This window comes from Ornithorhynchus anatinus, chromosome X1 (assembly GCF_004115215.2).
Source record: "Ornithorhynchus anatinus isolate Pmale09 chromosome X1, mOrnAna1.pri.v4, whole genome shotgun sequence".
NCBI classification, from domain to species: domain Eukaryota; kingdom Metazoa; phylum Chordata; class Mammalia; order Monotremata; family Ornithorhynchidae; genus Ornithorhynchus; species Ornithorhynchus anatinus.
This window is the reverse complement of record NC_041749.1, coordinates 21,447,139-21,463,253: the sequence shown is the minus strand read 5'-3', so window position 1 is coordinate 21,463,253 and position 16,115 is coordinate 21,447,139. Positions and strand designations below refer to the sequence as shown.

Here is a 16,115-nt window from a genome sequence, read left to right as displayed (position 1 = left end):
ATCAGATTAAAATTAACCTTTCATGGTATGACAAGACTTGGTTCCACGGCAGATGAGAGAGCGTTAAGCATTTTTTCTATCTCAAAGTGAACTTAAATGTTAGATTTTTATAATTACAAATACAAACCAGAAATACATTTTGAACTTGTATGAAGCCTTTCCAAAAAAGAAAGATAATATTTACAAGTTTGCTGACTGAATACGCTTAAGTAGACAAAAGAGATATTCTGGCTCTGATCTAATTGACATTTTACTTGGGGAAGGGGACTGGGGCCAGCTTGTCCGCAGTGAAATTCATTTTCTAGAGGTCAAGAGGTTGGCTGCTAGTGATTTGTTGTTGAAAGATATCTCATGGTTGGTCAAGTCCAAAGTCAGGGACACCCACAGAATACAAATATTTCCCGTCATGCAAATGGACTGACAGGAGCAGCACCAACTTTGCTCAATGCAGAGTAGGTTTCACACATGGGGAGGATGTGAGCATCAGTGAACAATAGTCAGTTACAGAAGTAGCAGTAAATACAAGGCAGTTTCTGGCTCCTTAGAAAGATTCCCTGCGTAAGTTTGTTGTGGGCAGGGAATGTGTCTGCTTATTGTTATACTGTACTCTCCCAAGTGCTTAATAGGTTGCCCTCCACACAGTAAGCGCTCAATAAACATGACTGAATGAATGAATGAACCTATCCCTGGATGAAAAATGAGGCCAGGTTTCCCATCATACAGAACTGAGCCCCAAATCCCACACCATTTATATGCAAAAGGCAGCAGCAAGATGCCTCCAGGCTCATTTCAAAAAATCTTGCCACCAGGCATGTTGTCGTGGTGTCACCCTCTGTTCCCTCCTACAGACTTCAGGAATTTCTTTACATTGAGCTAAGGGAAAGACAAAAGATCTGATATCCCAATAGTTTGATTCATTGTAATTGATACTACAGTGTTTTTGTCATTTACATAATCACCCGCTTCCTGTACCTACACATATCCTTCCTACTATTTCCTTCCTTCATACTTCCTACTACATCCTTCCTACTATTTCCTTCCTTCATACTTCCTACTACATCCTTCCTACAACTACACAAGTAAATGAAACACAAACATATTGAAAAGTTTCAAAGACTATTGTCAATGAAGGACTTCATGTGTGCATTGAAGTTGTCAAATTAGGTGATAATTAGGACCTCCATATGACAATACATCATATTTTCAGTGCCCTGGCAGAACGAGCTTTAACTTGCAAATTCTATGTTAGGTTTCTTGTCCACATCTGTTTTCTTGTGGGCCCAAAACTAGGAGGAATGCGCACACATTTCCAAGAAATCATCTACCCTCCAAATGCCACTATATCTCAATTTTGGAAATCTATATCAAGGTCAAAGGGATATTTTGCATTTCTGCCTTGTTTACAAAAATTCTCAAATTATATATTTAGTGAAGACAAACTGGAAAAGTCTTAGCTCAAATGTTGCGGTTTTGAAGTTATAAGCAAGAAGAGGCAAACTCAAATCAAGAGTGGGATCAATTATTGTCTATATAGCCTATCCCAATAATAACAATAATAATAATTGTGTTATTTGTTAAATGCATACTATGAGCCACATTCCTTAGCCTATATCTATGTATCTAACCTAGATACACGATATATCAGGTCTGACAGAGCCCCGTCCCACACCGGGCTCCTAGTCTAAGGTGGAAAGAGACAGGGATTTAATCCCATTTTACAGGAGGGAACTGAAGCTCAGAGAAGTTAAGTGACTTGCTCAAGGCTATACAACAGGCAAGCAGCAGGTTGTCTGATTTCCTGTCCCATGCTCTTTCCATTAGACCACGCTGGTTCTGGCAATCCCAAAAGCTGTGTGGGTACGAAAAGTATACCTTCCTACATTCCAGTCAGTCAGTAAGACAAAAAAGGCCACCCTTCCATTTACCATTTCTATAACATTTCCTTTCATAGACCCTCCTCACAATCTGTAATTAGCTAATCCCCTCAACTTCTCTAATGGCTCCCTGCATGTAAACACAGTTGATGATAACGACTCCCCGTTTTCCACTAAAGAAAGAGAGGCACAAAATGGGGTCAGAGACTCTCCAAACTAGGAGTGGAGTTATAAATGGGGCTCAAAAATTTATTTTCATCTCTTCATGCTCAGTTCTTGCGATGTAGCTTGTGACACCAGTGAACCATTAAACTGGCCTAGCTCTCCTTGAAGATTCACTCTGGCTTGTCTGAATAAGTAAGTGAGTGGGTGTGACCTAACTCTAGTTGAGAAATCTAGCTCATGGGCTGACCTTATGGAAAAGGGTGATTGGATACCAATGGGCTCAAGTAGAAAGTGATTGAACTTAATTCCTGGTAGGGAGAAGCCTCACATGTCTTACTGATGTATGTATGGTTTGGATGGGGTAAATTACTAGGGATCTTCTCTCAGCCCAGACTCTGGAAAATCAATCTGTGATATTTATAGAGTGCAGTGCAGAGCATTGTAATAGTACTTGTAATAAAACTGTAATAGCACATACTTCACTCCACTGCACGGATTTTCTTCCTACAGAAATGTTCAGGGAATGTCACCCCCCACCTCAAAAATCTCCAGTGGTTGCCTATCCACCTCTATATCAATAAAAAAGTTCTTCACTATTGGCTTTAAAGCTCTCCATCACCTTGCCCGCTCCTACCTCACCTCTCTTCTCTCCTATATATTCTATCCCACACATTCTGCTCCTCTAGTGCTAATCTTCTCACTGTGCCTCCATCTCACCTGTCTCAGCTCCAACCCCTGGCCCACATTCTTCCTCTGGCCTGGAAAACCCTCCCACCTCAAATCTGTCAGACAATCACTCTCCCCTCAGCACCCTTCAAAGCCCCACTGAAGGCTCACCTCCTCCAGGAGGCCTTCTCAGACAAAGCCCCACTTTTCCTCAGCTCCCACTCCCTTCCACGTCACCCTGACTCGCTCCCTTTGCTATTCCCCCCCTTCCTTCCTGTCAGCACCTATTCATATATGTATATACCTATAATTCTATTTATTTACATAAATGCCTGTTTACATGTATTGATGTCTGTCTCCCCGCTCTAGACTGTGAGCCCGTCGTGGGCAGGGATTGTCTCTCCTTATTTCTTAGATTGTACTTTCCAAGCACTTAGTACAGTGCTCTGCATGCAGTTAGCACTCAATTGATTGATTGCTTGATTGAGAATACAATATGATAGAGTTGGTAGATATGGGGCCTATGCCCTGACATTTCAGAGCTGGCACGGAGGAACTGACTAGAGTTCTAATGGTTCACGCAGAGCCACGTGCACTCTCTCATCTCTGCTAGTTGTGTTCTTTCCGGAGCCCGGAAAGCGACGAGTGGGCAGGTGGGAAGGGGCACAGGACCCATCTGTGGCCGAAGCGGTGGCAGCAGAGGAAACTTCCACTCTAGGAGAAGGTTGGGTAGTTACTGAGGTCGAATACAGTCACATTACAGTGCAATTCTGATCTGAACAAAAGTGATGCTAATGACCTACCACCTGCCTTCACTGCAGCTCAGATCCTCTAACCAGTGACACTGCCTACACTGGATCCCTAAAACTGATTGAGGCTTGGAAAGAAAATAAGGAAATCTCTTCTTTTTGTGGGTGACCCTTTGTTATGCCATTCCTCTTTAGAGTGTGTGTGTGTGTGTGTGTGTGTGTATGTGTGTGTGTATTTCAGGGGCACTTGGATCTCCAAAGCTCTGTTTTTATAAGATTACTGAATGGTTCTGTTATTCTTAAGCCAAAAACACAGAGTTCTGTGAGCAGAGAGATAAGAGATCTCCTTCGTAAATGATGATAAATAGTTTTAAGAGCTCAGATTTGCTGATTTTCATGACCCAGTGCAAAGTCAACCTGTTTGTGTTATGTAGGAGGGACTGCATGCTATTTCAGAGAGTGATTATCGGCAGTTAGATGTAATTTAGGTTATTTGCTCTCATATCCGGGGCTTTTGAAAAAGCAAATCCGTAAGAAAAAGTTAATAGTAGCAAATAACATCCGATGGTTTAAATGGACACATCCAAACACGTCCATTTAACAACCTGAATGTTTACGACTGAGATGGAGCTATCTTTCCCAGCACCCAGCAGCTGAGACACCTATGGATTTGTCAGTTCAAATGCAATTCAGGAATGAAATACTGGGTTCTCCCCAATAAAATGCAGCCCCATCACACTCCAAGCAACACAAAATACGACAACCCATACTCAGAAAATTGCAATTCACTTGACTCTTGTCGATCATTTGAAATAGCCCCACTGTTAGTTAATCTTGCCTTCCTCAGAAGAGTGATGATGCTTAACCTTCTTCTTGCATCAATTCTTTTCATAAAAACAATACACCGTAACAGAGACAAACTCAAGGGAGTTAAGAAGTTGCTGGTGGAAATCTGGTCAGGAAGTAGCAGTAATAATAGTATTTGTTAAGCCCTGGTAGAGAATACAGAGGTGGGAATTAGACCTGGTCTCTGTCCCTCGGGAGCTCACACTATAAGTGGCCCCTTATTGCTGAGAGGCTCCTTTAAGAAGATCCTCTAGATTTTTTTTTTAAAAAGGTAATTTTTGCATGGTATTTGTTAAGCACTCGCTATGGGTCAGACACTGTTTTAAGCACTGGGATAGATAGAAGTTAATTTAGATGCAGTCTCTATCATTCATTCAATAGTATTTATTGAGTACTTACTATGTAATGCTTACACTGTACTAAGCGCTTGACCAAATGGGGCTCACAGTCTTAATATCCAATTTACTTAATATCCAAAGTGAAGTGACTTGCCCAAGGTCATGCAACTGACAAATGGTGGAGTTGGGATTAGGAGCCAGGTCCTTCTGACTCCCAGGCCCATGATTTATCCACACTGCTTGTACTTGTCTATAAGAAATCTTTTTTCTTTGGTGTATGTCTTCTGGCCTTATGGCCAGCCTGATCCTGAAGGAAGAGGACAAAGAGGAGGAAAAGAAAAAGGAAGAGGAAAAGCAGAAAGAGGAGGAAGAGATGGAGGATGAGAAAGTAGAGAAGGAGGAGAAAGAGGAAGAGAAATAGGAGTAATAATTTTACTTACGTGCCCTGTTGTCTCCCCCTTCTAGACTGTGAGCCCGTTGCTGGGTAGCGATTGTCTCTATCTGTTTCTGAATTGTACTTTCCAAGTGCTTATTATAGTGTCCTTCACACAGTAAGCGCTCAATAAATATGATTGAATGAATGAAAAGCACTGTACTCATTCCATGGGAAGTACAAAAGATGCACAAAATTTGTTCCCTGCCACAAGGAGCTTATCACATAGTAATGCAGTGACTGATGAGATAAACTGCTATTTTACAGGATGTATTCTTTCCTACCTGCTGCTGTAATCCCTCTTTATTCCCATTTTTGAGGACAACCCTTCCTTGACCTCAGTACAGTGTTCATCCTTTGAGACGTTTCCTCCATGCCAATCATCTCTTGTGACATCTCAGAATCCTCTAACCACTTCTGCCATAGCTCTGGAGTGAAGGCACTTCAATTCCAAATCTTTATTTTGGACTGGTCAATCATGGTAGAACCCTCCAGCTCCACTCCTCCCTTCTCCATCTTCCCCCAGTGCTCCTTTTCACGCAGTTAATTAATCTCTTCCAATGAAAGACCACACCTCATCTCAGCACACAAGCTATGTAGGCTAGAACAAACACACTGCAGCAAAACTGGGGTGGGCAAGGGAGAATTTTAATTAAAAACTTAAGCTCCAGCCCACAATCCCATATATTCTTCTGCGGACAACTGATCCTCACTGCCATCATGTTCATCATGGTTGGCAATTAAGGTTCTGGTTAAGACCCCTGGCTTGGTTGTCAAAAAGACTTCATTCTAATTCTGGTCCTGCCAGTGATTCCTCATATGATCATGGCAAGTTAAACCTCTTTGAGCTACATTTTCCCCACTCCCCTGCCTCTCAGAGATGTTTGAAAGAATCAGTAAGATGAGAAATGGGAAATACTTGGCAAATGAAGGTTTTATACAAATCCAAAGCATTATTTAAAGTGGGGAGGGAGGAAGAGCTGGAAAAAACTTGATTGGCTGTTCAAAATGATTCAATATCAGTGTCTTGAAACATATCTACAGCTTGCTCTTTTTATCTTGGACACTTCAAAAGGATGTCTTCCAGGCACCAACACTTGGTCGTCATTCCCAACTAGCATCCCCAGCCTGTTTACATGTGCACAGTACTCTACTGGGGACTGTGGAGAACACAGCCCCAATCCCTGGGGAGTTTTCAACTTGGAATTTACAGCCCAAAAAGAAGAGCTTTCTTAGAGAATCCAGGAATCACCACCTAAATCTATATTGGAATTTTCTCACAATTGTTTCCCCAGAATGAGAAAGCATCTTATATAGAGGGCAAAGTCATTCTTTACAATGCAGCTGCTGCTGATGATAGTAAATATAATAATGGTAATAATAATAATGATAATAATTATAAGTGCCTACTATGTGCCAAGCACTGTATTAAGGATTGGGGTAGATACAGTACAATTAGATCAGAATTAGTCTCTGTCACACAGGGACTCAGAAACTACAGGGGAAGGGAGAACAGATATTTAATCCCATTTTACAGATCATGAAACAGAGAAGTTAAATGACTTACCCAAGGTCACACAGCAGGCAAGTGGCAGAGTTAGGATTAGAACCCAGGCTAGTGCTCTTCTCAAGCTGCTTCTCAATTTACAAATTAACAATTTATAATTAGCACCCCGTTTCCAGCAAAAAAAGTTATCAGATTATTCAGGGACAAGTCACATAATAATTAGAGTAATTGTTTTAAATGTGATTTGAGTCTACAGTCCAGGCCATGAACATATTGTTGCTTTTTTTTTCATCACTGCTCAGAAACCCATGTCCAACCCATGTCTAATGCCCAGGGTTTACCAGCACCAGCCTGGAGGGAGCTGAACTGGCACAGTTGACTTCCAAGGCAGATCCCGAGCTGTAAAATGGTCGAGGGCTGGTTGCGGGCACCCCAGGACACTGATGAGGTAAGAGCCAAAACTTTGTTCCCTGGAAAACTCCAGAAGATGAGACAAAAGCCTCTAGACTGTAATCTCCTTGTGGGCAGAGACCATGTCTAGCCACTCTGTTAAATTGTTATCTCCCAAGTTCTTAGGGCAGTGCTCTGTCTCTAATAAGGGCTCAATAAATACCCCTGATTGATTGATTGATTGAAAACCTCTCAACCAAAAGCCAAACCCAAAGGACCTTTGAAAGTTTCTCTCGAGCCTCCTCTAAATTTTACAGATGGAGAAACTGTTGCAAGCTGCTTCAGGAAAAAAAAAATATATTAGAGCGGCTTTTCGGCAGGCTCGTTTTAAAGCCTCCTTCCTGTTGTGGATTTAGTGTTCAGTGAGGCTAAATGCCACTGACATGTTTAAAAAATTTTGGTTCACAAATAAAAATGCTCCATGCAATAACTCTTCTCCGTGAGCAAGAGTAATGAATTCCATTATTCTGGGAAATAGCAAAAATGCTGGGCCCCGATTTCAGAATGCTTATGCTTGATGCAGGGATATCATCCTTGCCCAAAGAAGGTCATTTTTTTTCCATTCCCACTTTCAGAGTGAACCCATGAAATCAAACGATTCTCATGGTAGAAGGAACCCTTGGTTCATCTGAGCCAGCCCCCTGTCCCAAGGCAGGACTGCTCTTAAACTATCCCAGATATGTTGAGGTCTAAGGTGTGAGGAAGGGTGATGTAGTAGGCAGAGAGCATGGGTCTGGGAGGCAGAAGACCTGGGTTCTAGTCTCAGATCGCCCACTGGTCTGATATGTGTGACCTGGGGCTAAGCCAGCGAACCTCTATTCCACAATTTCCTCAGCTGAAAAATGGGCATAAGAGAGCTGTCTTCCCTGCCTCCCAGAGATATTATGAGGATACAATGAAAGAGTTGATGCAAAAAGTGCTACATAAATTCATTGTGACCCTTGCAGCTTCTGTTACCTTCCTTGTAAACCTTCTAGGAAGCATTTGTTCTGACTATATAGTTTTTGCCTCTTCCCTTCCCTTGATTTCCCTTCCTTTGCATATTCCCTTAATGTGAGGAGGAAACTAGCTAGCCAGGACAGGGGCTTACTGAGGAAGGAATGTGATGCCATAGCAGCTGCCTTTCCTGACGTGACTGGTCTTGCCTTCCAAACCTGATTGATAGCAGGCTTCTGGAAAAGTGAGTGGTAGCAGGAGATTTGAAAAACAATGTTCTGGATCTACTACTATCCGGGGTGGAGAAGCAGAATCATGTAGCTGATAGAGCATGGGCTTGGGAGTCAGAAGGTCATGGACTCTAACCCCTGCTCGGCCACTTGTCTGCTGTGAGTCACTTCACTTCACTAGGCCTCAGCTACCTCATCTGTAAAATGGGGATTGAGACTGTGAGCCCCATTTGGGACAAGGACTGTGTCCAATCCGATTTGCTTGTATCCACCCCAGCTCTTAGAACAGAGTGTGGCACGTAGTAAGCACTGAACAAATACCGCAATTATTATAGTTATTTTTACAATTTCACAGAGTCTCTGATCAGACCTGTCAGGACTCCTGTCTGGAAAGAACACTCACCGCTTAATGACTTGGGGGAATGTACCTATCACCCTCAGCATCTTCAGTGGGTTTATAAGATCTGGTGACAGAAATGAAATCAACCCAGTCTCACTATAAACATCTACAAGATAGACATTACAGATTAGCGGCGGAGGTAACGGGTGTCTTCCCGGGTCTATCGCTGTATTCTGAGACACACACACACATACACATTAACATTACCTCATGCTCACAGTGGCAGAGACAACCCTCATTAATCTCAAGAAGCACAAGGGCAGACATGGGCATAAGGCAACACAGACTAAATAGAGAATACAAAGACAGCCCAGCCAGCTTTGTTTTCCAACAGTCAATTCACAATTGCTGGCTGGCAAAGACAAGAGGTTATTGATTTTCCCTCCTTGAATGCTTGTCCTGCATGCTCCGAGCAAATGGAAACCGAAAAACAGAGGAAAACACAACTGTCGAGAGAAGATAGGGAGAGACTTTTAAAATAATCCATGTTGGGTTTTATATTTTTATTGCAAAGCTTTGCCTGATTTCAAGGCACGGTACCCTTGTCTCTCTCTCCCTTTCTGTCTCCCTGTGGCATCTCTCTCTCTAGCCAGCAGGTAAGGAAAAATCATGACCGACAGATGACATTCTGTGTTAATCGCTTCTTCTGCCTGCAACGGTAAATGAGGAAGTAATTAGCTGCTTCCTTCCTCTGATAAGAAGGGCTCACACACTCTTCTGCCCCTTCATTAAACTAAAGGTCTGTGCCACTAAAGGACACAAATATTTCCATGCATCCGCTTTCAGGCCACAGTCAAACTGTTGAGGTTACGGATGATCTTCTGGACACGCGTTTGCTCAGATCATTTAGGTCTACTTCTCAACCCATTCTGCTTGATGATTTGGCTTCAAACACTACTACTAATGACTGTGGTATTTGTTAAATGATACCTATGAGCCAAGCACTGTATTAACCACTGGGGTAGATACAAGATAATCAGGTCGGGCACATGCTTTGTCCCACAGACTAAGCATGGCGTAGTGGATGGAGCCTGGGCCTAGGAGTCAGAAAGTCATGGTTCTAACCCCGACTCCATCACTTGTCTGCTGTGTGGCCTCGGGCAAGTCACTTAACTTCTCAGTGGCTCAGTTACCTCATCTGTAAAATGGGAATTAAGACCATGAGACCCAAGTGGGACAGGGACTGTGGTCAAACCGATTTGCTTGTATGCCCCAGCAGTTAGTACAGTGCATGGCACACAGTAAGCTTAACAAATACCACAAATATTATTATTATTATCCCCCGTTTTTCAGATGAAGAAAATAAACCTGTGACTTGCCCGGGGTCACACAGCAGACAAGTGGTAGAGAAAGAATTAGAATCAATCAATCAATCGATTGAATTTATTGAGTGCTTCCTGTGTGGAGAGCACTGTATTAAATACTTGGGAGAGTACATTCTGTTAGACATGTTCCCTGCCCACAACAAATTTACAGTCTAGATGGGGAAAACCCAGGTTTTCTTTCTCCCAGGTCCTTGTTCTTCCCATGGAGCTATGCTGCTTCTCAAATGGCTAAGAAGGCTGCCTGGAAATGTTGGGTTTTGAATAATAATAATTATTATGGTGCTTGTTAAGCACTTACTATGTACCAAGCACTGTTCTAAGCTCTGGTGTGGAAACAAGATAATTAGATCGGACACAGTCCCCGTCCCGCATGGGCCTCGCAGTCTTAATCCCCATTTTACAGATGAGGTAACTGAGGCACAGAGAAGTAAAGTGACTTGGCCAAAGTCACACAGCAGACATGTGGCAGAGCAGGGATTTGAACCCATGCCTTTGACTCCAAGTCCTGTGCTCTTTCCACTAGACTGAACTGTAGGACATCCCTTGGAAAATGCCAACATATATGGTAAAATAGCTGCCTGAAGGTGGAATACATGATTGCTCCCCTCTTTAGTGTGAAAGCTTCACATTGGCAGGGCACACGTCATTTTGTTATTTTGTATTTTCCAAGCACCTAATTCAGTATATCACCCTAAGTGGATGCTCAATAACTGCTTCTATTACTACTATTACAAAAAGATTCACACCCCTAGAGTTCAACTACACTTAAAGATTTCAAGGGTAGATCATCATTATCATCATCATTGTCATCATCAATGGTATTTTTTCAGCATTTTGTGCAAAGTACTCTAAGTACTTGGAAGAGTACAAAATAACAGAGTTGGTAGATGGGTTACCTGCCCACAACAAGCTTACAGTTTTGAGTGGGAGACAGACATTAATATAAATAAATTCATCCATTCATTTTATCGTATTTATTGAGCGCTCACTGTGTGCAGAGCACTGTACTAAGCGCTTGGAAAGTACTATTCAGCAATAAAGAGAGACAATCTCTGCCCAAATAAATAAGCAGCAGCACGGCCTAGTGGATAGAGCATGGGTCTGGGAGTCAGAAGGACCTGGATTCTAATCCTGGGTCCACCACTTGTGTACTGCATGACTTTGGGCAAGTCACATAATTTCTCTGTGCCTCAGTTTCCTTATCTGTAAAGTGGGATTAAGTCTGTGAGTCCTATGTGGGACAAGAACTATGTCCTACCCAATTACCTTGTATTTATCCCAGCACTTAGAGTAGTGCCTGGCACAGAATAAGCATTTACCTAATACCATTATTATTATTATTATTATTATTATTATCATCATATATGGATAGGCACAAAAGTCCTGTGGGGCTGAGAGTGGGGTGAATATACAACATCCTTTGGGAGATTTGTTTCAGTGTCTAACCATTTTAAGAGTTAGGAAGTTCCTTTGTAGTTCTTGTCTATGTCTTTCCTGCTGTTGCTTGAATCTGTTCAATCAAAATTTCCTCTTTCTCTATTTCTCCTGGGCTGACCCTTAGATTTTCCTTGGTGTGGAAGGACAAGACACTTACAGATTTACCTCCCTCTGTTTTCAGCCTTGAGAATAGTCCCCAGATAACCAAAGAGATGTCTTGCTCCCAAAGAGTTAAAGAGGAACTAGTTAATTCCAAGGCTTCAGTGCTACCTTTCTTGGTAGCATGGGGGTTGACATTCTGCATCTGGAAGTCATCACCTGCTTTCCCAGTGGATCCCAGTAAACCTACAATCCCCACATTAATTATAGAGAAAGTGACAGAACACTAACATCTACTTCCCTAGTTTCACAAGTGAGTTTTCAGCCAATGAACACACCAATAAGGATGAGTGGTGTTGCCTTAAGCCAACAGAAATGTTTGTATACACTAAGCTGTCAGCCTCATTCTTTGTCTGTCTCCAACATGAAATACACCACAGTTGGTTTAGAAGCATGGGCTCTTCTGCTGTTCGCAAATCTAAGAACTCACTAGTAGGAGGTGGAGCAGTGGGTGATGGAGGAAATTTAACATGCCAAAGGCAGGAAATAATCACATGTGACTAATGCAGGAATTGGTTAACCGTCAGTGGAGACCTGTGTCATATCACTACATGTAATAATAATAATGATGATGATATTTAATAAGGTATTTCGGGAAGCAGCACGGCCTAGTGGAAAGAGCATGGGTTTAGGAGTCAGAGGACGTGGGTTCCAAGCCCGGCTCTTCCACTCGTCCTGCTGTGTGACCTTGGGCAAGCTACTTAACTTCTCTGTGCTTCAGTTATCTCATCTGTAAAATGGGGATGCAGACTGTGAGCCCCACATGGGACAACCTGATAACCTCGTATCTACCCCAGAGCATAAAACAGTGCTTGGCACAAAGGAAGTGTTTAACAAATACCATAATCATTATTATTTTTATTATTACTAAGCCCTTACTAAGTGTCAAGCACTGTGCTAAGCTCTGAGGTAGATACAATCAATGAGATCAGACACAATCTCTGACTCACATGGTTCTCAGTCCAAAAGGGAGGGAGAAAAGCTATTTAATCCCTATTTTTCAGATGAGGAAACTGAGGCACAGGGAAGTTAAATGACTTTCCCATGGTGACACAGCAGGTAGATACATTTATTACATCCTACTTTTGAATTAATTGAAGAATCCCTCTCTCCTGTTAGTCTGTAAGTTCTCTGAGAGCAGGGTGTCTTCTCTTTGGTATTTCCTCAAACACTTAGTACAATGCTTTGTACACAGTAATGCTTCAATATATGATTGATCTCAGTTTAATGAGTTAAACTAAAATGGTAAAATAATAACAATAATAATGATGACTGTGGTATTTATTAAGCCTTCACTATGTGTCAAGTACCACACTAAGCACTAGGGAAGATAGTAGATAATCAGGTCCCACATGGAGCTCACAGCTTAAATAGGAGGGAGAACAGGTATTGAATCTCCATTCCACAGATGAGGAAACTGAAGCACAGAGAAGTTAAATGACTTGCCCAAGGTCATGCAGAGACAAGTGACAGATCCGGGATTAAAACTGAGGTCTTCCCACTCTCAGGCCTGTGCTCTTTCCAATAGGCCATATTGCTTCTACACAAAAAAAAGTTCTCTGGAAAGTGGTTTCACTGAAGGTTCAATGGTTTCCCTTTCCCATAAACCCTCAGGAGCGGCCTCAGGACCCATGAGAAACTGCACAGCCGAGCGGAAAGTGCACGGGTCTCGGAGTACAAGGACCTGATTGCCACTTATCTGCCATGTGACCTTAAGTAAGTCACTTAACTTCACTGTGCTCATCATCTGGAAAATGGGGATTCAGATCTCGTTCTCCCTCCTACTCACACTGTAAACCCCACATGGGGCAGGGACTCTGCCTAACCTAATTATCTTGTATCTGTCCCATCATTTATTACAGTGCTTGACACAGAGGAAATGCTTAACAAATTTCACACCTATTATTATCTTTACAAATCTTTCCCGAGCACTGTTATTGCACCATAGGCTCTGCTGCTGGTGAAGGTGGCAAGCCCCATCACCAGACCCTTTGCATCAGTGTGACAAGTTTGCATAAAAATATCTTTATTCATCAGGCTCAACTTCATAATCCTACCATGTTTCTTCTTTACGACATGTCCTTGGAAACAGACAAGTGATGGAGACATTGCTGACGCACGACAGGCACAAGGAGGAGTGGGGATGTAAGATGCACCATCCCCACTCTGCAGCTTCCTCGTTAGATATGATGTTGTTGTGGGAGCTCAGAGGGAGTTTCTTCATGGCTCCCACTCTTCTGTTGCAGTAAGGAGTCAATATCTGTCACGTTGCCCATTTTACAAATAAGAACATCGAAACCAACAGAGAAGCTGTGGCACAACCAATTTTACCCCAACAGCCAAAGTGGAACTGGAACAAGGACTGTTGACTTCTTACTGCCCTCTTGATGATTGTCTTTCTTTCAGCATATTCTGCTTCCTCTGAAAATCCCCTGCACGCCACCCATTTGCCTTTCCTTGCCCTCCCTTCCTCGTTTGTTCTTTCCCTACTCTCGCTTCTCTTGTCTTTGATTTCTGCACACACCCCGAACAGACAGCAAAGAGAGCAACCCACATTTCAATAGGTGAAGGGACAACAGCTTGACTTACAGGTTCTTCACGTCTGTGATGCCACGGAAGGCCTTCCTGGGGATTCCTTGAATCTGGTTTTCACTCAGGTCTCTAAAGAAGGATGAGAAGAGGCACCAGGTTCATCAAAAAGGCCCCCATTTTATCAGCATCACATTAAGATAACAAAACGCCTGATGTCTTTGGCAGCGGCCAAAAGCATTTTCAGATTGTTTAGTCTCAGGCAATATGATCCCACATTCACAATGTTTTGTACATTATGGCATTTGCTGAAATGGTTACCAGGCAGAGATCAGAACCTCCCTCCAGAATGCACACAGTTTGTGTGGTCCCTCACCTCTGGCTATACACTGCTGAACTATTTGTTGTACACACTGTACCTCACCATGTTTGTCCGCTCCCGGAGGAGCTCCGTAGCCTCTGGGTCCATGCGAACAGCCCTCGATTCCCTGCCATATGTGTCCTTTGCTAATTTCACCACTTGATATTTTTCTCTCGGGAAAGAAAAGAGATATTCTACCAAAAAGTGAGTGGCTAATCATTTTTCTCCCACAGTTGCTGGTGAAGATGAAGCCCAGTTCAGCTAAAATGCTGCAGCTGTTGACAAACATTGGTCATTTTTGAGTCAGATACCTTAAAATACGATAATAGAGAAAAGAGGTCCTTAAATGGAGGAAAACCACTTGCATTTTCTAGCTATCGGGATAATGGCTGCAAATTAAATTTCAGAAAGCGACCCCATACTGAGGTCGTGCTGGGGGCTAAAGTAGCACTTAGCAAAGCTAACAGCGCATCTGTGTGAGGATTCATAAAACATAGCCATTAGAACAGCCAGTACCAAATTCAAAGTTTGGTAGTACCTTTTTCCAACATGAGGCCTTGATTTTTTTTCTTTCAAGGATAACACAAGCTCTATGTAAAAGCCTCTATGTACAAAGTGCTTTGTCCCGACCTGTTCAACCACTCATGTAGATTTGAGAGCTGCTTTTCAGTCTCATCAGAAGAACTGACATGTAACTCTAGTGATAAACAAGGAGTGCCAGACTCCTTTGGTTATGTTTAACTTTCAGTGTAAGCAGGAGGGGAAAAACCTAACTGAAGAGTACCACATTAACAGTGGATATAAAACCAGTCAGCTCCAACCTCCTACTTTAAATCTGCGGGTTTTCAAAGGCATCTATACACAAAGCCCATCGGTTTCCAAACATGTGTCGAATAAATTCCTTTTAAAGGTGGCCTGATTTTCTCCCTCGCCAACTAACTACTTGGCCATTCTCAGGACTCACACTCTGAGGCAAACCCACAAATCATTAAGAGTACTTACTCTCCACTAGAAACGTTGTTAGAAAGTGGGGAAAGGTAAAAGGATGATGGGGAGAGAAGGGAAAAAGAGAGAAAATCTCAAGCAAACAGGGAGAGACTCAGTGGTCTAATTCACGATCCTCCACAAGATATGGCTATTCTGTGATGCAACTGGGTCTCCCGAGCACATAGTTAGTGCTTTGCCCACAGTAAGCATTCGATAAATATCACTGATTGCTCGAACTGTATGCCATTCCAACTGTTCATGATTTGGAGGTGTGAAGTCAGGATTTGGGTGTTTTTTGTTTGTTTGTTTGCTTTTTCACACTGGGAAAAGAGTGACAGGAAAGCTTCCCCATTCCCAATCCATTTTCCTTTCTCTATGGCTGTGGTAAGTACAATTTGCCTCACAATGAGCTGCATCCCAGCCTCCCCCAAACAGAATTGATTCAATGAGAAGGGCTCCGGGATGGAATCAGTGCGGTGAACAAAAGCCCACACTGACACTGGGTCAGGCAGTGTCACTGAGGGCGCTCCTCTGCTTTCCATCAGCTACAAGGAGAAAAGAAGACTGTGTCCTTGTCATGAGACTAATTCAATTTATACCAGTCATTTTGTCTAAACCAAAGGCTCCTAGTAGTCACAATTGTTTGGCCAGACACTCACAAACAGGCTCGGGTGGTTGAATAGAAGACACTTTTCAGCTCCATGCAAACCGTAAGTGACCTCC

The 16,115-nt window shown here is 42.7% G+C and overlaps 1 protein-coding gene across 1 annotated transcript in view; it reads right to left on the bottom strand.

The window, feature by feature from the left end:
• SLIT3 (slit guidance ligand 3) overlaps positions 1-16,115 on the bottom strand; it is a 592,453-nt gene that overhangs the window by 203,043 nt on the left and 373,295 nt on the right. Inside the window, exon 5 of the mRNA XM_029051206.1 lies at positions 14,105-14,176. Within this exon, the coding sequence (XP_028907039.1) occupies positions 14,105-14,176 (72 nt within the window). The remainder of the gene's footprint in view (positions 1-14,104; positions 14,177-16,115) is intronic.